At 45.7% G+C, this 24,134-nt stretch overlaps 1 protein-coding gene across 5 annotated transcripts in view; it reads left to right on the forward strand.

Moving 5' to 3' along the window:
* Window positions 1–24,134, forward strand: part of LOC134351022 (netrin receptor UNC5D-like) — a 924,405-nt gene that overhangs the window by 689,658 nt on the left and 210,613 nt on the right. For all 5 annotated transcript variants that reach the window (XM_063056996.1, XM_063057001.1, XM_063056997.1 and 2 more), the window contains exon 7: window positions 15,269–15,433. In XM_063056996.1, coding sequence (XP_062913066.1) covers window positions 15,269–15,433 — 165 coding nt within the window. The remainder of the gene's footprint in view (window positions 1–15,268; window positions 15,434–24,134) is intronic.

The following is a 24,134-nucleotide window of genomic DNA, read 5'->3' on the forward strand; positions in this document are numbered from 1 at the left end:
AATCCATCTACCCCCGACCTGTATTTTGGGAACTGCAAGCTGGATTTAAAGAAGGAGCTAGTAATCCTTGGTGTTAATATTGACAGCAGGTTGGTGTGGGGTAAACACTTTTCCACTGTTTCAAACAAGGCTGAACAAAGGCTTGGAGCTCTGCGGAAAGTAGCATCCAGACTAGACAAAGGGGGCAGAGCCACGGTTTACAAAGCCCAGGTACGAAGTATCATGGAGTATGCCTGCTTATCATGAATGAATGCCTCACAGAGTGTCCTCAGCCAGTTTGATTCCATTCAAAGAAAGGCTCTCAGGATTGTAGGTGTAGATGAAGCCACAGCTCGTGAGAAGCTAGCCATCAGTAGCTTACACCACAGACGACAGGTTGCTGCAGCTACTGTGCTATACAAAATGGACACCAGCCACAGCCCTGCAGACCTTCACGCCATGCTGCCTTCACCTTATGAGAGATGGCACACCACACGATCAAGTTTATCTGTACCTGCTCATGCTGTTTCTATGATGCGAGAACCTAGACACTGGATGGAAGCTTCCTTCACTGTGCTATCAGAATTCGGAACAGTCTTCCAGATGCTGTGGTTGGAAACATCTGCAACCATGGGGTCCAAGCCTTCAAGAATCGAGTGCACAAACACATATCATCTCTGGGAGGGAAATCACATACTCCTTCATAAGCTACCAGGATGGCAATGCTTGGTTGTTGGTAGGTAGGGTTAATCCCTGACTTTCAAGAGCACTTGTGAGTTATATTTGGCTGGACTTAGTCCTTAAACTGCTGGAGAACAGTGCGGAAAGAACAGGTGCTGTTTTCTGCCGGTAGGGATTAGTTTTTAGTTCCAAGTGCTCCTGCCACGTTTTGTCACCCTGCAACCTTATCCTTCAATCTCTTTGAATTATGGAGGACAGCATGTGTATAAATATCTCTCTCCAGCAGACTTCATCATGATCGTCATGACTCCAGTATTTCTACTACTTCTTAATGTTTCTTAATTGTACATATGATTTTTTTGCGTTCCATTGCTGAGCAGGAGTGAACCATCTGATTGGCCTCTCAGAGTTCTCTTTGGGAATGAGTTGACTTGATCAGCATTTCTGATCTGGCTATTGTTCACGATTGCATTTAATAAAAAAATAGTGGAGAGAGTGAACAGCTTCAAGTTCCTGGGTGTCAAGATCTCTGAGGATCTAACCTGGTCCCAACATATCGATGTAGTTATAAAGAAGGCAAGACAGCGGCTATACTTCATTAGGAGTTTGGAGAGATTTGGCATGTCAACAAATACACTCAAAAACTTCTATGGCTGTACCGTGTGAGCATTCTGACAGTCTGCATCATTGTCTGGTATGGAGGGTCTACTGCACAAGAAGCTGCCAAAGATTGTAAATCTAGACAGCTCCATCTTGGGTACTAGCCTACAAAGTAGCCAGAACATCTTCATGGAGCGGTGTCTCAGAAAGGCAGCGTCCATTATTAATGACCTCCAGCACCCAGGGCATGCCCTTTTCTCACTGTTACCATTAGGTAGGTGGTACAGAAGCCTGAAAGCACACACTCAGCGATTCAGGAACAGCTTCTTCCCCTTCCAATTCCTGAATGGACATTGAAGTCTTGGACACTACCTCATTTTTTTAATATACAGTCTTTCTGTTTTTGCACATTTTTAAAAATCTATTCAATAAACAGAATTGATTTACTTGTTTATTTATTATTATGTTTATTTTGTTTATTTTTATTATTATTATTTTCTCTCTCTCTGCTAGATTATGAACTGCTGCTGCTAAGTTAACAAATTTCACGTCACATGCCGGTGATAATAAACCTGATTCTCATTCTGATTCACTGTGAATGTGTAGTACTGTGCAAAAGTATTGGACACCCTAACTATATATATATGTTATTAAGACTTTTGCACAGTACTGTATATCCTGCAGTTCTTGATTTCCCAACTCTCAGATACAGGCTATGCATTTACCCCATATCCCCACCATTCATATTTTTATACACCTCCATCTAATTTTCCTGCACTCCAATGAAAAAGTTCCATCCTCTTCCTATAACTCATTCCCTGGAGTCCCACGCAGCATCCCTGTGCTCTGCACACGTTCCAGCTTTGTAGCCGTGTGTTGCTGGAATCCAAATGGAAGCAGTGACAGAGCTGAGTAACGCATCTGCCAGCAGTCCCTCAGGTCCCACTGGACTGACCAGCATAGATCGAGGACATACTGACCTGAGAGCCAAGTATTCCCTTTGGAATGCCCAAGCACAGCTCGCAAAATTTGCCCCAATACCTTCACTCCTTCACTTTTGTTTGCACAGACAAATCATTACCTCTAAACAACAGACCATAGAGAGACACAGTTCCATAGCTTGCAGAGGCAAAGCCTCACAGCCCCAGTACCCATGGTTTAATCCCGACCTCCAGTGCTGTCGGTATGTTCTCCCTGTGATCACGTGGGCTTTCTCTGTGTGTGCTCTGCTTTCTCCCACGTCCCAAAGACATACAGATTGGTAGGTTAATTGCTCACTGCCAACTGTCGCTGGAGTGGATAAGGATAAAATATGGATGAGGTTTGGGAATACAGTACAGTGCAAAAGTCTTAGGCACATATACATACAGCTGGGGAGCCTAAGACTTTTGCTCATTACTGTAGTAATTTTATGTATTACTCTGCACTGCTGCCACAAAAAGAAACAAATTTCATAACATATATGAGTGATGATAAACCTGATTCTGATATGGGTCTCTATTGTGGACCGAGAGTGGGAATGGGGCAGGAAGAGGGTAATCACAGTTGGGAAAAGGGGTAGAGAGAGAGGGGAGAGAGCGGGAAGCACCAGAGAGACATTCTGTAATGATCAATAAACCAATTGTTTAGAATCAAATGACCTTGCCTGGTGTCTCAAGGCTGGGTGTGTCTGCACCCACACCAATCCCCGCCTCTGGTACTCCTTTCCCTGCCACCTGTCCCACACCCCTCCACGTCACTCCCCCCTCTCTATTCCCAACAACCTTTGCTCCTGCCAGATTTACAAACTTGCTCTCTGCTCCTCATCGGCAAATACAAAACTGTGCAGAGTCTTAGGCACCCTAACTCTAAATATATATATATACACACACACATATATATATATATACCTAAGACTTTTGCACAGTACTATATATTCTTTCGAGTTACCAAGTAACACTTAATACTACTGAGCTAATACCATGTACCTTATACTTTGGTTTCCCAAACCCTTCCTATTGTAATCAATGTACAGTAGTGTGTAAAAGTCTTAGGTACCCCAGCTCTATATATATATTTATGTGTGTGTGTGTGTGTGTGTGTGTGTGTGTGTGTATATGTATGTTTGTTTGTTTATTTATATATATATATATTTATACACCTAAGACTTTTGCACAGGACTATATGAGAAGAATAGCACGGGATTGATGTAAGTGGAAGACTGTTGGCTGCCGTGTTCTCATTGGCGCAAGGGGCCTGTTTTCGTGCAGTATGACTGTGACTCCAACCAAGAAAACATGAATCAAAAACATCCCAACCAGACGTCATTGGCTTTGCAAACCAACACCACTGTGCATAATAAGAAATCAGGCAGATGGTTCCTACAAACCCATCGCGGTCTCTCTTCTTATAAAAAATGCTGCAAATGTTGGATACCAGAAACAAAAATCAAAGTTGATGGATATCCTCGGCAATTGAGTATGGTGCAGAGAGAAAAATGGAGCCAAGCTTTCAGGATGATGACCTCTCTTGAGAACTGCTAAGAACTATGGCCAATGATGTGCTTTTATTAGAGATATAGCACGGTAACAACCAATTGAGCCTGCACTGCCCAATTATACCTATGTGGCCAATTTACCCCCAATCTGTATGTTTGGAATGTGGGAAGAAACAGGAGCACTTGGAGCAAACCAACTAGAAACAAGTTGAGCAGAGAGAAAAGGTCATGGAGAGAATAAACAGTAAGGTCAGTGGTAGTGTGTAGATCAAGAGAGTTTGAATGAAGGAAGAGGTGGTGGTGTCAGGTGTAAAGGTATGTCTGGAAGAGATGTGAATGGGAGGAGTTGAAATTAAGCCCGAAGGTAGTGGGGAGGGAGGCTTAAAAGTGCAACTTTTAAGGAGGAAGGATATAAGGAGGAAGCTTTGGAGGAGGCTCACCAGGTTGATTCCAGAGATGAGGGGGTTAGACTATGAGGAGAGATTGAGTCACTTGGGACTGTATTCACTGGAATTCAGAAGAATGAGAGGAGATCTTATAGAAGCATATAAAATTATGAAAGGGATAGATAAGATAGAGGCAGGAAAGTTGTTTCCACTGATAGGTGAGACTAGAACTAGGGGACATAGCCTCCAGATTCGGGGGAGAAGATTTAGGATGGAGATGAGGAGGAACTGCTTTTCCCAGAGGGTGGTGAATCTGTGGTATTCTCTGCCCAATGAAATGGTGGAGGAGATGACCTCAGTAAGTATATTTAAGACCACGTTGGATAGATTTTTGCATAGTAGGGGAATTAAAGGTTCTGGGGAAAAGGCAGGCAGGTGGAGATGAGTCTATGACCAGATCAGCCATGATCTTATTGAATGGTGGAGCAGGCTTGACAGTCCAGATGGCCTACTCCTGCTCCTATTCCTTATGTTATTATTTTCTAACGAGTGGAGGTGGAGAGAATCATTGACAGAATCTTTGGGACTTCAGAACTGCCAAGATTTTGGTCATTTTCCAGGCACAGAGACGACAAATTATGATAGTTTCACAGTCATTCTATTTATTTATTTTAATTTAGCGAAATAGTGCAGAGTAGGACCTTCCGGCTCTTCCAGTTGTGCTGCCTTGGCGACCCCCAACAAACCCGATTAACCTCAACATAAACACGGGATTATTTACAATGACTAATTAAATAACCCAGGTCATCTCTTTTATTGAGATACAGCATGGAGTAGGCCCTTCTGGCCCTTCGAGCAATCACTCAATTCACCTAGCAATTACTCAATTTAACGCTAGCCTAATCACGGTATAATTTACAATGACCAATTAACCTGCCAACCGTACATCTTTGGACTGTGGGAGGAAACTGGAGCACCTGGAGGAAACCCATGCGGTCACCGGGAGAACATACAAGGAAGTCCTTACAGTCAGCAAATTGAACCTAGGTCGCAGGAACAGGAAAGTGTTGTGCTAACTATGTTACTGTGCTGCCCTTAGTCTTTGGACTGTGGAAGGAAAGCAGAGGACCCTGAGAAAACCCACAAATTCCACGGGGAGGACGTACAGAGACTCCTTACAGAACGACGCCAGAATTGAACTCTGAACTCCAGAACGGCCTGAGCCGTAACTGTCACAATGGGGTGCTGGGAACGGACCCAAATGCAAGACACAGACACTGAAGTACAAGGAACAGGACTTGACAGGATACAGACAAGGAGCAGGGACAAGAATGTAGACTAGGGCTTGGTCCCCAAGCCAGAGACTGGACAACGACCCAGAACCTAAGTCTTGCCTCGGGCTCAGGCCCCAGAACCAGACATGGACGTGACATGATTGCAGAACTGGAGGCCGGGGTCTTGAGGCTTGGAGACAGGCTGGGGTCTTGAGGCTTGAGGCTTGGAGACAGGCTGGGGTCTTGAGGCTTGAGGCCTGCAGGCTGGGGTCTTGGTCTTCAGACCTGCAGGCTGGGGTCTTGGGTCTTGAAATGTGGAGGCTTGGGTATGGACTCCGAACCAGAGACTGGGCAAGGACCCAGAACCTGGGACTTGACTCGGGCTCGGACTCCAGAACTAGGCGAGTACAAGACGAGGCTACAGGACTGGACATGGCTTGGGTGAGGAACTCTTGGGTAGGGCGAGACACAAGGACAGGTAAAGGCGCATGGACAGGACTCGGATAGGACTGGACTAGGCACGGACTGGACGAGGGCCTTCAGGAGCACGGAGCCTTGGACTAGAAGAGACAGGAGCATGGAACATAGAGCTGGGACCCCTCCTTGGGAACAGGACATAGGGCCGGGACTCAGGCACGTAACACAGAGCCGGGACCCCTCCTTGGGAACAGAATGTAGGGCCGGGACTCACGCACATAACACAGAGCCGGGACCCCTCCTTGGGAACAGTTCGTAGGGCCGGGTCTCACACACATAACGCAGAGCCGGGACCCCCCCCCCCATGGGAACAGGATGTAGGGCCGGGACTCGTACATAGAATACTGAATATGAAGAGATGGATCCCAACACAAGGTGGCAGCAAACGGCCGGACCCACCTAGCGAAGGCGAGGACACAGAGACAGTTCTCAACACTAGGTAGCGGCAAACGGCCAGACCTACCTAGCAAAGGCGTGGACACAGACAGACAATTCCACACAACGAAAGACAGTTCCTTATCTTGATCTAACAAGGATCCGGTCTTGCTCCGGCGGTAAGACTTCAGCGATACAGGTGGGGTATCCAGGCTGGGTGAGCAGGCAGAGAGTCAGGCAAGGTATCCAGGCAGAGAGTCAGGCGAGGGGGGAAAAGACAGGGAGGGGAACAGGACAGTCCAGTAGGGAATCCCTGGTTTGCAGAGGTATTTATGTCTCTGCCCCAAAACGAGAAACATGTGCCCACAACAGAAACTGGGGAAAACTAGAAACCCCGGAACAAGGAACCATGGACCGGACCGTGAACCGGAACATGGACTTCGCAGACCGGACTATGACAGTAACAGCGTTGTGCTGGCTGCTGTGTTACTGCAGCACCCAATTGTCATTATAACCTCAAGATCCAGGCATCTCCTTGTACTCTTCCATCATGTAATTAATCTCCTGATAAGTACACTCAAGGCACCTTCACGTAATAACGAGTCTTGTTTCAGTGCCTTTAGCAGGGCTTTAAGAACATGACAGGGAAAAAGTGACTGTTTCATGAACATGATTTAAATAAATCCTTTTCATATGATAATTCTGTTTCATTAAAACTAAAGCACTGACAAATAAAAAGGAATTATTTTATATTATTGCATAATGTCAAAATTATCCAGAGGAGTGTAGGAATCTCTGCTGGAGCATATTACAAATTTCTATCATTTTGTACATGTACAGTCAGGACTTGACAGGCTGAGAAGAAAGGCAGCCTACCTCATGCCCCACTGTCAACTTTTAGCGTGAAAGCAGGTTCACAGGTTTGGTGAGTGAGACAGAAGACCACGATGATGAATAAGCAGATTAATCATTTATTAACAAACAGTAAAAGATTCAACCTAATATCTAAGTCCCCCACCCCCAAATTAAACAAACTACAAAACCAAATGGTCTGCAAACAGATAGTTGGCTAGTTGGCGAAGAGTGCGAGTCTGGAGCATATTTTCCCAATGGTTCTTCAGCACGGGTTGTGACCTCAGTTTGAAGAGCCCCTAGAGATAGAAGGAGAGAGTGCAAGCCTCCCGCATGTGCTATTCTTATACCCTGAGTCGTCTGAAACCAGACACCAGTGCTGTGGCACACAAGGCAACCACTGGGAAGAGCAGCTGCATCTTTCAGATGGGCCAATTGATGACCGGCATGGTAGAAGCAGCTTTAGACCGACACGTAAACTAACATTCACATAACACGACTAATCCATACCTGTCCCTTTTTTTTTTCATTTCCTCTGTGATTTTTTTGTTTTGCATGTGCTGTATCGCTTATACATCAAGTTAACATTAGACAAGGGATTTCCAACTTAGTGTTCACGGACCCCTTGGTCCATGGCAACCCCTGGGAGAGTAACAGAGCCAGGTCCAGTCCTGACCTCAGGCGCTGTCCGTGTGGAGTTTCTTGTGGATGCCCCAGTTTCCTCCCTCAGCTCCAAGATAGGGCAACTAACAGTGATCATAGAGTGTAACTGAGTTGTAGAATCTGAGATGTGAGAGGGGAAGCAAGAGGATATGGAGGGAATAGACGAGGATTTGTATAAATGAGTATAGCCAGCCGGTGGTGCAGCGACATCCGCTTCGGACTTCAAAGCGAGTGGTCCTGGGTTCGAATCCAGGCGGCTCCTTGCATGCTTTCCATCCATGCTGGGTCGAGCATTGAGCTAGCAACTTGGCCTCTTAAAAAAAAATGACTAATGCGAAAGAAGCGGCAAGTTTGCTGCCCGATGTGCCATAAGTATAAACGAGTGCTAATTGGTTGGTACAAGCTCTGTGGGCTGAATGGCCTTTTTCCCTGCTGTAAAACATGATGAATCTATGAAAGCAACAAGGGAGACAATCCACCCAATATCATCCAGATCTTCTAACTTGAACTATATATCATCTTATGCTTTTCTTTCATATGTACCAGTACCTTACCAACCTTTTCTAAAATGTACATCTTCTGGGTGGCTGGGTGGAGATACTTCTCTAAGACCTAACATATAGAGTGGCTTTGAGGAAAGAGAAGCAGAATAAATGGTGTAAAGACAGTAAGGTAGAAGGGCTGAAATGTGTGTACCTCAATGCAAGAAGCATCAGGAACAAAGGTGATGAACTGAGAGCTTGGATACATACATGGAATTATGATGTAGTGGCCATTACAGAGACTTGGCTGGCACCAGGACAGGAATGGATTCTCAATATTCCCGGATTTCAGTGCTTTAAAAGGGATAGAGAGGGCAGAAAAAGGGGAGGGGGGTGGCATTACTGGTCAAGGATACTATTACAGCTACAGGAAGGGTGGGTACTGTAGCAGCATCCTCTTTTGAGTCAGAAGGGAGCAGTTACTCTATTGGGGGTATTCTACAGGCCTCCTGGTAGCAGCAGAGATACAGAGGAGCAGATTGGGAGGCAGATTTTGGAAAGGTGCAAAAATAACAGGGTTGTTATCATGGGTGACTTTAACTTCCCTAATATTGATTTGCACCTGATTAGTTCCAAGGGTTTAGATGGGGCAGAGTTTGTTAAGTGTATCCAGGACGGATTCCTGTCACAGTATGTGGACAGGCCGACTAGGGGGAATGCCATACTAGATTTAGTACTAGGTAATGAACCGTGTCAGGTCACAGATCTCTCAGTGTGTGAGCGTCTGGGGGACAGTGACCACCGCTCCCTGGCCTTTATAATTATCATGGAAAAGGATAGTATCAAAGAGGACAGGAAAATTTTTAATTGGGGAAGGGCAAATTATGAGGCTGTAAGGCTAGAGCTTGCGGGTGTGAATTGGGATGATGTTTTTGCAGGGAAATGTACTATGGACATGTGGTCGATGTTTAGAGATCTCTTGCAGGATGTTAGGGATAAATTTGTCCCAGTGAGGAAGATAAAGAATGGTAGGGTGAAGGAACCATGGGTGACAAGTGAGGTGGAAAATCTAGTCAGGTGGAAGAAGGCAGCATACATGAGGTTTAGGAAGCAAGGATCAGATGGGTCTATTGAGGAATATAGGGAAGCAAGAAAGGAGCTTAAGGGGCTGAGAAGAGCAAGAAGGGGGCATGAGAAGGCCTTGGCGAGTAGGGTAAAGGAAAACCCCAAGGCATTCTTCAACTATGTGAAGAAAAAAAGGATGACAGGAGTGAAGGTAGGACCGATTAGAGATAAAAGTGGGAAGATGTGCCTGGAGGCTGTGGAAGTGAGCGAGGTCCTCAATGAATATTTCTGTTCGGTATTCACCAATGAGAGGGAACTTCATGATGGTGAGGACAATATGAGTGAGGTTGATGTTCTGGAGCATGTTGATATTAAGGGAGAGGAGGTGTTGGAGTTGTTAAAATACATTAGGACAGATAAGTCCCCGGGGCCTGACGGAATATTCCCCAGGCTGCTCCATGAGGTGAGGGAAGAGATTGCTGAGCCTCTGGCTAGGATCTTTATGTCCTCGTTGTCCACGGGAATGGTGCCGGAGGATTGGATGGAGGCGAATGTTGTTCCCTTGTTCAAAAAAGGTAGTAGGGATAGTCTGGGTAATTATAGACCAGTGAGCCTTACGCCTGTGGTGGGAAAGCTGTTGGAAAAGATTCTTAGGGATAGGATCTATGGGCATTTAGAGAATCATGGTCTGATCAGGGATAGTCAGCATGGCTTTGTGAAGGGCAGATCGTGTCTAACAAGCCTGATAGAGTTCTTTGAGGAGGTGACCAGGCATATAGATGAGGGTAGTGCAGTGGATGTGATCTATATGGATTTTAGTAAGGCATTTGACAAGGTTCCACACAGTAGGCTTATTCAGAAGGTCAGAAGGCACGGAATCCAGGGAAGTTTGGCCAGGTGGATTCAGAATTGGCTTGCCTGCAGAAGGCAGAGGGTTGTAGTAGAGGAAGTACATTCAATTTGGAGGATTGTGTCTTAGTGGTGTACCACAAGGATCTGTTCTGGGACCTCTACTTTTCGTGATTTTTATTAACAACCTGGATGTGGGGGTAGAAGGGTGGGCTGGCAAGTTTGCAGACGACACAAAGGTTGGTGGTGTTGTAGATAGTGTAGAGGATTGTCAAAGATTGCAGAAAGACATTGATAGGATGCAGAAGTGGGCTGAGAAGTGGCAGATGGAGTTCAACCCGGAGAAGTGTGAGGTGGTACACTTTGGAAGGACAAACTCCAAGGCAGAGTACAAAGTAAATGGCAGGATACTTGGTAGTGTGGAGGAGCAAAGGGATCTGGGGGTACATGTCCACAGATCCCTGAAAGTTGCCTCATAGGTGGATAGGGTAGTTAAGAAAGCTTATGGGGTGTTAGCTTTCATAAGTCGAGGGATAGTGTTTAAGAGTCGCGATGTAATGATGCAGCTCTATAAAACTCTGGTTAGGCCACACTTGGAGTACTGTGTCCAATTCTGGTCACCTCACTATAGGAAGGATGTGGAAGCATTGGAAAGGGTACAGAGGAGATTTACCAGGATGCTGCCTGGTTTAGAGAGTATGCATTATGATCAGAGATTAAAGGAGCAAGGGCTTTACTCTTTGGAGAGAAGGAGGATGAGAGGAGACATGATAGAGGTGTACAAGATAATAAGAGGAATAGATAGAGTGGACAGCCAGCGCCTCTTCCCCAGGGCACCACTGCTCAATACAAGAGGACATGGCTTTAAGGTAAGGGGTGGGAAGTTCAAGGGGGATATTAGAGGAAGGTTTTTAACTCAGAGAGTGGTTGGTGTGTGGAATGCACTGCCTGAGTCAGTGGTGGAGGCAGAAACACTAGTGAAGTTTAAGAGACTACTAGACAGGTATATGGAGGAATTTAAGTTGGGGGCTTATGGAAGGCAGAGTTTGAGGGTCGACAAAACATTGTGGGTCGAAGGGCCTGTACTGTGCTGTACTATTCTATGTTCTATGTTCTATGCTTCTACCTTCTGCTAGCCTGCAGGTCACCTCGGGCAAGGTGTAGCACCTGCTTAGCACCTCCACCTGCTCCCCCCCACCACCCCTGATCAGGGTCATGTGAAGCCATGGGAGCAGGTGGTGGATGGTCGTACGAGCAGCTGGTGCACATCACAAGTCCTGGTCATGTGACCACTGATGCCAGGCAGACAACCTCTGAAGAGTATTGAAAATGGGTGGGGTCACCTGTCTTGTAAAGACACTGCCCAGAAGAAGGCAATAGCAAACCACTTCTGTAGAAAAAGTTGCTGAGAACAATCGTGGTCATGGATAGAGAAGGAAGACCATGATCGCCCACATCATACGAGATGGCACATAATGATGATGACCTCTTCCTATTCTGCAGGGCTGAGCAAGGATGTTTGAAAGGAGAGGGTGAAAAGTCATGACCAGCCTGGACAAGGTAGATCAAGGGAATCTGTTTCCCTTCGATTTAAGTGAGGCACACAATGATCTAAATATATAGGGTAGACACAGGGCAAAGATTTTTAATACACAGAGCAGCCTGTTGGAGTGGTGGAAATATAATCAGTCTGAACCTTTAAAGGGGAGGCGGATAGATACAGGATTTTCTGCAATTGTGGAAAATGTTCAGCAACACACACACGAAGTGCCAGAGGAACACAGGGAGGAATATAAACAGTTGAGACCCTTCAACATTGATTTCTCTAGGTTCAGGTAACCGCTCTCCTTGGTATTCCCCTCCCACACCTCTTTTATGGTGTTGTTTTGCCCCAATCTGGTGACCCTTTCCCTCCTTCTCTTCTCCTCTTCCTCCCTCATGACTTGTGTACGTAATAACAATTCCCAGATCCCAAATTGTTGCTCCGTATCCGGTGACGTTTCTCAAGCTCTTTGCAAACAAACTAAAATCACTTAAAATTATGTGAATTCAAGCCTTTTTAAAAACTAATCCTACAGGAAAATAACTCAAAAATCTTACAATTATTGATAGAAAATCTCAGTGTCTTTTTAGTGGTGTGTTCATTCATAATTATTGTTCGGCAAACTAATTAGCCCTAAATATGTAAACTGCTTATTCCTTACATAAATATTTCAAATATTTATTTTACTTTTAATGTTTATGATATTGCAACTACTTAATTCAAATGCGTATTTCACTCTTTATTGAAATGCTAATTAAAAACTGCTGCCAGTTTTGATTCTTTAATGGAATTAGAGTCATCAGTGCTGGGTACAAGGAGCCTTTTGAATTGATTCTTTTTAAATTTTATTGAAAATTCACCATGGTAACAGGCCCTTCCGGCCCATGGAGCCTGTGTCACCCCGTAACACCCATGTGACCGATGAACCTACTAACCTGTTGGTTTTTAAATTTGAAACCCAGAGCAACCGAAGGAAATGGTTGTTTGTCAGTCATTGTTTTCATAAATTCTATTGTGTTTTCCTGGAAATGCCTGCAAGAAAATGAATCTCAAGGTAGAATATGGTGACATAAACGCGACATAGGTACTTTGATGATAAACTTACATTGGCTTTGAAACCCACCCAGTCACTGGGAGAATGTACAAACTCCTCACAGGCAGTGACAGAATTAAACCCTGATCGCTGGACTGCAATAGCTTTACACTTGGTCTCCAACCGAGGAGGGCTTTTTAAAGGGTCGAGATCACTGCTTGCAGAGAGTTTGCAATGCAATCCAGATCCTTGGGAAGAATCGTCACTTTACCACTTACACAAATTCAAGATGGATATAGAGTTGTAGTCATAGTCTAAGTCACAAAAGCAGACCCCTCAGCCCCATGCCAGTCATGTTAATCCCAGTAATTAACACATGATCTGCAGCCTTCTCTGTCTTAGTGATTCAAATGTTCATCAAGATACTCTTGAAATGAGAGTCTCTGCCTCTACTGCCTAAAACTCTGGTTGGACCATACTTGGAGTATTGTGTTCTATTGTGGACCTCTCATCATAGGATATAGAGCTTTAGAAAAGGTGCAGAGAAGATTTAGATTATGAGGACACGCAGTCCTCTTTTATTGTCATTTAGTAATGCATGCATTAAGAAATGATACAATGTTCCTCCAGTGTGATATCACAGAAACACAAGACAGACCAAGACTGAAAAACTGACAAAAAACACATAATTATAACATATAGTTACAACAGTGCAAAGCAATACCGTAATTTGATAAAGAACAGACCATGGGCACGGTAAAAAAAAAAGTCTCAAACTCTCGAAAGTCCCATCATCTTACGCAGACGGTAGAAGAAAGAAAACTCTCACTGCCATGAACGTCCAGCGCGCGCAAACTTGCCGATACAGCACCCAACCACAGCCGACTCTTGAGTCCGTCCAAAAACTTCGAGCCTCCGTCCAGCCCTCCGACACCGAGCACCGAGCACCATCTCTGCCGAGCGCCTCAACCCCGGCCCCGGCCACCAAGCAATAGGCAAAGCCGAGGATTCGGGGCTTTCCCCTCCAGAGATTCTCGATCGCACAGTAGCAGCGGCAGCAAAAAGCGGGCATTTCAGAAGTTTCACCAGATGTTCCACCGTGCTTCTCACGTCTGTCTCCATCAAATCAGGATTGTGCACGGCATCCTACTTAACAAATACAGATATCATTCACCGGAGAGGCCGCGCACGCTGCGTTGCGCCGCCATCTTCTTCTCCCCCACTAGATTACTAGACTGCTCCTAGATTAGACAAGTGTGCCTTATGAGGAAAGGTCGAGCAAGCTAGGGCTTTTTCTCTTTGGAGTGAAGGAGGATGAGAGGTAACTTGATAGAGGTATACCAGATAATAAGAGACATAAATAGAGTGTACAACAAAGACTTTTTGTTCCCAAGGTGGAACTGGCTGGTAGGAGGGAGCATATTTTCAAAGTTCAAAGTTAATTTATTATCAAAGTACATATATGTCACCATATACAAACCTGGGATTCATTGTCTTGCAGACATACTAAATTAATCCATAGACTGATAACTATAACATGGATGAAAGAAAACTGGAGGGCTTCAATTCACCTTAGGGTAGTTTGAAAGGTCAGCACAGCTTCATAGACTGAAGGGCTGGTGCTGTTATATTCTATGTTGTAGATTGATCTTAGAGTAGGTTAAAAGGGCAGCACAACATTGTGGGCCAAAGGCCTTGTGTTGTTCTATGTTCTGTTTTCACTGCCCCTCAGCCAGCACATTCTAAACTCCAACTGCCTTCTAAGTGGAAAAAAAATCTTCCTTATGTCATCCTTGTTCTTTGTTTTCAACCTATGCCTTCTGACTATAGGGACCTCTGCGATGGGGAAAATTTTACACCTCCCTAACTTGGCTGTGCCCTCTCATAATGTTTGGTGCTGTTCCTACTCTCACTCGTTCCACTGCTTTTGACATTTGAACAATAGTTTCAATTGGTTAGTGGTGATGAATAGGCAGACAAGAAGGATGGAACCATATCAACACACCTGCCTTTCCATCTGGCATATTGCAGCATTCCTGACGGCATGTCAAATTCAATAATTTCAGGTAACTCACTCCCTCCGCTTAAATCAAATCTCGCCATTTCTGCTGTTAGTCGTTGACCTGTGATATTAACTGTGGTTTCCTCTCTCTGTTGACATTGCCTCGTCTGCTGGGCACCTAGGACACCTCTGACTTGCACTTTACAGTGTTACCATTCCCTTTCTTTTCTCCCTCTTTCTAAATCATTGACCAATCATCACTCGCAATAACCTTGGCATCACCTAAGCAGAGATATGATGACCATATCTGCATGCTTTTATGCATTCAAATACGGCTACATGATTGGCTGATTAGATATTTACATTAACGTACAGGCATACCTCATAAAATGCCCCTGCGTGTTGATGTATGTATCAAATTTCGCAACATATGCTGGTGATATTAAACCTGATTCTGATTTGAATCTTGCCTCCTACGGACTGAAACACGCTGGAAACTAAAACAAGATGGTTCTCTTTCTTCTTTCAAAGTGGACGGAGGCTGGGAGCCCTGGAACAGATGGTCAGCATGCTCCCCCGAGTGTGAACACCAGAGGGTCCGGGCATGCGTGGCTCCTGAGCCGAGGTACGGCGGAAAGTTCTGCGAGGGACTGGGGCAGGAGTCGGAGAACTGTACAGAAGGCCTGTGCGTTCAGAGTGAGTACAATGCTTCTGCAAAGGACTGACTGCTTACCAGATCATCTCTGCTGGAATGTGCTGTTCAGATTGAGAGTGAGTATGGGGACCAGTTCTGTGTAACCAGAGGGAGACAGCAAGGACTGAGGGGACAATGGCCTCAGGTAATTCAGAATTATCGTGTGGTCCTGGGAGAGATCAAGTGGCAGGGGCAGCCACAGTCTAAGCAGGAAGAGGGTGAAACGAGGCATGCTGTAGGGATTAAATGGGGTGTAGGAATAGGGAGAGCTAGAGGGTTGAGTGGACATGGAAGATACTGAAAGAGGGGGTCATGTGACTGAGTGGTGGTTTGACACAAGAGGTTCTGCAGGTGCTGGAAATTTTGAGACACGCAAAATGCAGGAGGATCACGGCAGGTTGGGCAGAATCTATGGAGAGGACCTCAGCTGTGAGCAGTGTAGAGAAAGTGGCAGAGCAAACCCATCTCAGATATGGGAGAACGGAAGGCTCCAGGATTACTGCAGGAGATGACATAACCTTGTTTCTCTCACTTCAGTCAATAGCAGACTGCCCTGAAATCTTGAACTTTCCCTCAATAACTAACCCTCATCTTAAGTAGGGTAATAAGTAAGAGTGAGGGAATCCATTTTCATTGGGCAGGGAGCTCAGGGCTGAGGGATGGGTGGGGGGGTTGAATGGGGTCAGGTGTATAGGGATTGGTAGCGACAGGAGTTAACACTGGTCAGGCCTTACAGGAGGCATTTCAAAACGCAAGGAGCGGTAGAAATTCCAGTCGTAATTGATTCCAAGTTAGTCGTTACCTTTAAATCTGAGGTCGCTAAATACTTGTCAAATGGATAGTGACTAAAAGCAGGACGGTGTTACAAGACACCCCCAACCTAGTCAGTTCCCAGGATTTAGATGCTCTAACTCCCTGGAGTATACAGAGCTGGCGCAGCCCCCTTGAGGGTTCAGACCATCCTGCTAAGTGGCAGTCATGTTTTGGCGACAAGAATTGAATATTTAAAGAGCACCTGAACTGAGGTTCAGTGTTCAATGGTGCACCAACTAGGGATATTGTTTAGCATTTGTTTTGTGCTCAGTTTTCATTCCAGTTTGATACCATGTCTCATTCGTTGCTTCAAATACTCCAGCATTTGGGTCCAAAGCATCTCTTGTCACTGCATGATTGAGCCAACATGGACCCAGCAGAGTATCAGAGTCTTCCGTCTGCTGTGACCAGCCACAGCCCAAGGATTTCCAGACAGATCCTGGAGATTCACGACCTCCAGGTATCTGCTCATCAACCTTTGCAAGGAAGAAGCCAGAATCGCTTGGGAGAGCCAGTCAGTTGCTCTGTGCAGTCAGTACATCTTCCAGCTGCAGAGAGATTCGATGGTGACCCAGGTTCTTGCTATGGCTTCCTCACTCAATGCTTCACTGCTCGAACTCTAGCTGTCCTGGTTCCCTTCGGAGCACAGAAAGGTAGCCTTTATCATCTCTCTTCTGACTGGGAGAGCCCAGGCCTGGGCCACCGCGCATTGGGAGCGAAGGTTGGAGGTTTGCTCAGATTCAGAGGAATCATGGCCACCATGATGAAGCTGTTCCATCACCCCACTGGAGCAAGCCAATGATGACCGTATGATGAGGATACGACAGGGCAGATGGTCAGCACCCAACTACGCTATTGAGTTTCATACCTTAGCCTAAAAGAGTGTCTGGAATAGGGAGGCCTTGGCCACTCTATACTGCTGTGGTTTCCGGGATGCCCTTGCTTTGGGAGGTCTTAGAGGTTCTGGTTGACCAGTCCATTCATCTCCATGATCGTCTAGCACAGCGAAAGTGGGACTACATCAAGAGGTGGAAGAGGGCTAGCCCGAGCCTGGACTCAATGCTCTGCAGTTCCACTCCTCAACCTCGGACCATGACCAGCCCATCTCCTGCTCAAGATCTCATGCAAATCGGCTGCACTAGGCTGTCCGCTGGATGAGAGGTCCCGGCATCAGAGTCAAGACTGCTGCTATTATTGCGAGGAGGCAGGTCATCTGTAGCTGAATGTCCGAGGTTGAAGCTGCCTGGGCTAAGACTATCCAATGCCAGAAGGACTGTGACAGTAGCTGCCACCACTCCCAACGCTACGGATTCAGGTGTCACAGTGAAGGTGGAGATCTGCTAGGGTAAGAACCAAAGAGAGGTGAAGGCCTTTGTTGACTCTGGGGCAAATGGCAATTTCCTGTCTTGGGGACCATCTGTTGGCTCAACATACCACTGTGAAAGTTGAGTCAGTCTATGCCCACAATTGTCTTTGATAGCTGTCCACTAGGTTCCGGGAAGATCCAGCAAAGGAACAATGGTCTTGCAGATGAGGATAGAGGATCATGTGGAGGACATTAGTTTCTACATCAATGACTTGCCTCTCCAACCCCTGATCCTTGGGCACCCCTGGCTGTCCCAGCAGAACCCTCTGTGAAATGGAAAGAAGGGAGAATCATTGCTTGGTTCAGTCATCGCAAGAGGGTATGTTTGCAGTGTGGGGATCTGAACCCCAGACTTCCGCGAGACCAGTGACCAACAAGAGGCAGGGTACCCTGAAGCCTTCTGGAGACCCAGTTCTACCCTCAAAGGCAGACAAGCTGGTCCCAGCCAACGGGACTGTGCAAGTCCTGACCCTGTCAAGTCAGGGTTGTGCTAGAATTAGGGAGAGGGAATCCCTAGTTCAGGTGAAGACCAAGGAGATGCCCAAGCAGTCAGGAACTCTTGTAGCTAAGCCTTAGGGATCCAGCCATCTGGACACAACTAAAGGAAAGGCTCCTAAACGCACACACTTGGAGCCCTTTCCCTAGGGTTCAAGAATCATCTGTAACGCCTCATTGCCATTGACTGAGGATACCGATGAGGATTTGGACTCTGATTTGGCCACTCGTTCAACGAAGGAGTCTAGTGGACTTAGGGAGGAGACGTTGAGGTCTGTCAAATCACCTCTGCCACCTCAGAAACCTCAGGAGTCATCCTTGAAAGAATGCTCTGAGGAACTTGCAACACCCAGACCGATCGCAGTTCCTTCTGTCAACAAGGACTTGGAAGAGGTCTTCAGCAAGAAAAAGGCCTCAACTCTTTCACCATACTGACCTTACAGCTGTGCTATAGATCTACTGCCTAGTACCCGTCCTCCATGAGATCGGCAATACATGCACTCAGGCCCAGAGAGTTGCAATGGAAGAATATATTAGGGAGGCCTTTGCTATAGGTTTAATTTGGCCCTCCACCTCACCTGCTGGCACAGGCTTCTTCTTCGTATGAAAGAAAGATGGGACCCTGTGACCATGCATTGATTATAGAGGGTTAAACTGCATAATGGCCAAGAATTGTTCCCCATTCCACTCACGAATACGGCTTTCGAGGCTCTCCAAGGGGCAAGAGTACTCACGAAGCTAGCCCTGCAGAGTTCATACAATCTGGTCCGCTTAAATGAGGACGATGAGTGGAAAATCAATAGGGCACTATGAGTATGTGGTTATGCCTTTCAGTCTTACAAATATTCAGCAGTTTTCTCAGGCCTTTATAAATGACGTGTTCCAGGATACTCTCCATAGATATACTTTCGTCTACTTGGATGATATCCTCAAAGTCCAAGGAGGAGCACGTCACTCATGTCAAGGTCATTTTAAAGAGGCTTCTAAACCATGGACTTTATGTCAAGCTGGAGAAGTCCAAATTTCACGTGACCACCGTTTCACTTTCGGGTTTTATCATTTCTATTGGCAATCTCAAGATGGATGGCACCAAGGTCCAGGCAGTCAGAGATTGGCCACCACCATCCAATGTGAAACAGGCCCAGTGATTCCTGGGATTTGCCAACTTTTACCGGAAGTTCATCAGGAACTTCATCTCGGCGGCGGTTCCATTGACAGCTCTGACCAAGATATCCACGAGTCCATTTATCTGGACATCCCAAGTTCAGTTCAGTCTCAGGTACTGCAATGGGTACTTTCATTAAGAATGGTCACTCACACAGGGACTGCCAGGACTCTCAGTTCATCAAGAGAAGGTACTGGTGGCCTGGAATAGTGAAAGAGGTTCGGCAAAAAAAATGCGGGCATGCAAGAAGTGTGCCCGGAATAAAGAACCACGTACACAACCTCAAGGGCTTCTCCACCCTCTACCTGTAAGGTACCATCTGCGGTGGAGATGGCCAAAATTGTAGTGGACCAGGTCTTCAGGATCCATGGATTCCTGGTGGATATTGCAACAGATTGTGGTCCACAATTCACATCACGTTTCTGGAGGGCGTTCTGTAAGTTGATTGGAGCAACAGCAAGTTTTACCTCCGGGTTTCACCCGCAGTCCAACGGCCAGGCAGAGCAGATCAATCAAGATTTGGAATGACCCCTAAGATGCCTGGCCTCAGAAAAACCTGATGAGTGGTGCGACCATTTGATGTGGGCAGAGTTCGCTCACAACACCTTACAGCGTTTAGCACATAGGATATCACTGTTTGAGTGCCGATTTGGGTATCCTCTGCCACCCTTCCTGGAACGAGATGAACCCAACCGCACCAGCTTCCGAGTTTAACGCTCCAACTCGACTGAGTATGAATCACTGGCACAGCCCGTTTCAGGGTTCAGGACCATCCCGCTGATTGGCAATCCTGTTTTGATTGAGTACTTGAGGAATTGAGTACTTAAAGAACACCTGAATGGAGCCTTGGTGCTCAATCATAAGCCCAACCAGAGATATCATCTAGCATTTTGTTTGTGCTCATTCCTCATTCCAGCTTTTGACAATAAACTGGACTGGTCAAAGAACACTGAGACTGTCTACAAGAAGGGTCAGAGCCCTCTCTATTTCCTGAGGAGACTGAGGTCCTTTAACATCTGCCGGACGATGCTGAGGACGTTCTACGAGTCTGTGGTGGCCAGTGCTATCATGCTTGCTGTTGTGTGCTAGGGCAGCAGGCTGAGGGTAGCAGACACCAACAGAATCAACAAACTCATTCGTAAGGCCAGTGATGTTGTGGGGATGGAAATGGACCCTCTCACAGTGGTGTCTGAAAAGAGGATGCTGTCTAAGTTGCATGCCATCTTGGTCAGTGTCTCCCATCCACTACATAATGTACTGGGTGGGCACAGGAGTACATTCAGCCAGAGACTCATTCCACCGAGATGCAGCACTGAGCGTCATAGGAAGTCATTCCTGCCTGTGGCCATCAACCTTTACAACTCCTCCCTTGGAGGGTCAGACACCCTGAACCAATAGGCTGGCCCTGGACTTATTTCATAATTTACTGGCATAATTTACATATTACTATTTAACTATTTATGGTTCTATTACTATTTAATTATTTATGGTGCAACTGTAGCGAAAACCAATTTCCCCCGGGATCAATAAAGTATGACTATGACTATGTCTCGATTCTTGCCTCAGGTACTCCAGCATTTGGGTCCTAAGCATCCTCGTCAAGGTCTCTCATCACAGAAGGTGCAGCCAGGACACACGTAACCCATGATCTTCAGCTATGATGACACATCCGTTTGGTGCCGCTGCATTGGCGCTCCAGCAGCCTGGATTCGATCCTGAATCCCGGCACTGTCAGTGTGGAGTTTTGGAATTTGCACCTTCTCCCAGTGACCGTGCAGGCTTCCCCGAGTTACTTCAGTTTCTTCCCTCGTCTCCAGGATGTGTTGGTACATTAAATGGCTGTTCTAAGTTGCCCCCAATGCAAGAGACAAAAGTGAAATTGATGGACATAAGGGGGAACTCACAGAGAATTCAGAAGTACTTAATAATAAGATTGGGGAAATGAGATTGATATGATTGCTCCCCTGAGAGCCAGCATTGAAGCAATGGGCCAAATGGCTTCCTATGTGTAATGGTTAATGGAGTCTTCTGTTCTTCCAAATCCGAGATAGTTTTGCTCTGTCACTTCCCCTACACTGCTCATAGCTGAGTGTGAGGCTGTGATTACCTCACTAACCAGTCCCATCCTTTGGGGTGAAATGAGCTGCTTCCTCTCTGTTTCTGAGGAGTGGGAGATGCACCAATTACCACTGGCTGGACCGGATGAAGCCTTGATCCAATAAAAGGAGGTCTGCTTAAGCCTTACTGCACTCACTAGCACAAGTACAAGCTCACTTATACACTCTTTACATGCACATCCCCTTTGGGCGTATTCCTATCGAATGGCAGAATTTGATGGACTGACGTAAATAGGTAAACCTGCTTCTCTATGTCTTTGCACAGTATAGATCACTGGCTAATTTCTCTCCACTGAAGCCATGAGAAATAGAGACAGGTTTAGCCAAGCTGATCGTCGAGCCAGCTCTGCCATCCAACGGGATTACGTATAGCTGATAATGTTCCCTATTCACCTTCCCACTGATTCCCCTCACATTTAAAATCTATGGACCTCAGCCCTCACTTCGCTCAGTGACTGAGATCATTGGTCACTAGGACAAATTCCAAAGGTTTCCAACAACCCGAAGGAAACAAATTACACCGGCCGGTAGTGATATCAGCAAATGCTCCTGGGTTCAAATCCGGCTGGCTCGTTGCACACTCTCCATCCATGCTGGGTCGACCATCAAGCTAGCAACTCTGCCTCGTAAAAAACAGACAAATGCTAAAGAAACAGCAAGTTTGATGCCTGATGTGCCACAAGGGGTGGAAAGGAACAACAGAAGGAAAAAATAGACCATTTACTTCAGTCCTAAATGGCTTAGATTCTCCAAGCTATCAAACGTCTCTCCGCGTTTACCCTGTCGATTCCACTATGAATTTTATTTCATCTTAAAAACTGCTCATTTTTCCAAACTCTATAAAGCTCGCCTCAATCTTCCTGTTCAAGAGATGGAGAGGGCCAGTAGCTTTAATTGAATTGAATTGAATGATCTTTATTGTCATTATACATAGGTACAATGAAATTCCTTGGTGTTGGCATTTCAGAGGATCTCTCCTGGGACCAGAACATAACTACAAAGAAGGCACTTCAGCCCCTGTCCTTTCTTAGAAGTTTGTGTAGATTCGGCACGTCACCAAAAACTTTGAGAAACCTCTATAGATGCATAATGGAGAGAACACTGACTGTCTGCATCATTGCCTGGCATGCAAGACAATTGCCCAGGAATGAAAAAGGTTACAGCAGGTGGCAGATACAGCCCAGTACATCACAGGCAAAGCCCTCACCACCATTAAGTACATTTATATGGAGCGCTATCACCAGAAAGCAGCATCTATCGACAAATACCACCCCCCGTCCACCATTCCCCATCAATGCAAAGTCCTCTTCTTGCCACTAGCATTTGGCAGGAGGCACAAGACCCTTAGGTCCTACGCCACCAGGTTCAAGAACATTATTACCCTTCAACCATCAGGCTCCTGAACCAGCATTGATAACTTCAGTCACCACTGCTCTGAACTGATTCTATGACCTACAGACTCACGTACCAGGACTCTTTACAATTCACGTTCTCAGTATTATTTTTATTTGCAGTTTGTCTTCTTTTCAACATTGACTGTTTATCAGACTTTATCTGTGGATAGTTTCTCATAAAATTCTATTGTATTTCTTCTTTTCCTTGAAAATGCCCGCAAGAAAATGAATTTCAAGGTAGTATATCGCAAACAAGAGTAAACCTGCAGATGCTGGAAATCCAAGCAACACACAAAATGCTGGAGGAACTCAACAGGCCAGGCAGCATCTACAGAAAAAGAGTACAGTTGACGTTTCGGGCCGTGAACCTTCATCAGGATTGCTGTCTCAGCCCAAAATGTCAACTATACTCTTTTCTGTAGATCCTGCCTGGCCTACTGAGTTCCTTCAGCATTTTGTGTGTGTTTCGAGCTGGTATATGGCAACATTTGCATACTTTGAAAATAAACTTACCCTGAACTTTTTGAGATAACATCAAGAGTACAGAGAAAATTTACAGGGATATTGCTGGGACTGGGGGACCTGAGCTACAAGGAAAGATTGAATAGGTTAGGGCATTATTCCTTGGAACATAAAAGATTGATAGAGATATACAGAATTATGAGGGGTATAGGGTAAGTGCAAGCAGGCTTTTTTCCACTGAGGTTGAGTGGGACTACAACTAAAGGTCATGGGTTAAGGGTGAAAGGTGAAAAGTCTAAGGGGAACATGAGGGGAAAGTTCTTCACTCAGAGGGTCGTAAGACTATGGAATGAGCTTCCAGCGTAAGTGGTGCATGCGAACTCGATTTCAAAGTTTAAGAGAAGTCTGGATAGGTACATGAATGGCAGGGATATGGAGGGCTATGGTCCTGGTACAGATCAATGGGAGTAAGCAGTTTAAATGATTTGACACGGGCTAGATGGGCCAAAGAGCTGTGTCTGTGAGGCATCGTGCAACGTGTCTCACATTCAGTGTTATAATGAAATGAACCATTTCCCTCACTTTGCATTCCTAAAATTCACTAAATCTTTGACAACCCAATTCTTGCTAAAACCCATTGTAAATTTCCTCTGCTTCTGATTCAGATGTTCTTTCTGCTGTATTACATGGTTTGATTTAACATCAGGGAATGTATATAATATACAACTTGAAATTCTTACTCTTCACAGACACCTATGAAACAGAAAAAATACCCCAATGACTGATTGACAGAAAATGCTAGAACATCAAAGAACCCCCTCCCCCCACTTACTCCAGAAAACATCAACCCCCACCACCCACCATGCATAGCAAAGTTCCCAGAGACCATGA

Source organism: Mobula hypostoma, chromosome 8 (genome assembly GCF_963921235.1).
Source record: "Mobula hypostoma chromosome 8, sMobHyp1.1, whole genome shotgun sequence".
Classification (NCBI taxonomy): Eukaryota; Metazoa; Chordata; class Chondrichthyes; order Myliobatiformes; family Myliobatidae; genus Mobula; species Mobula hypostoma.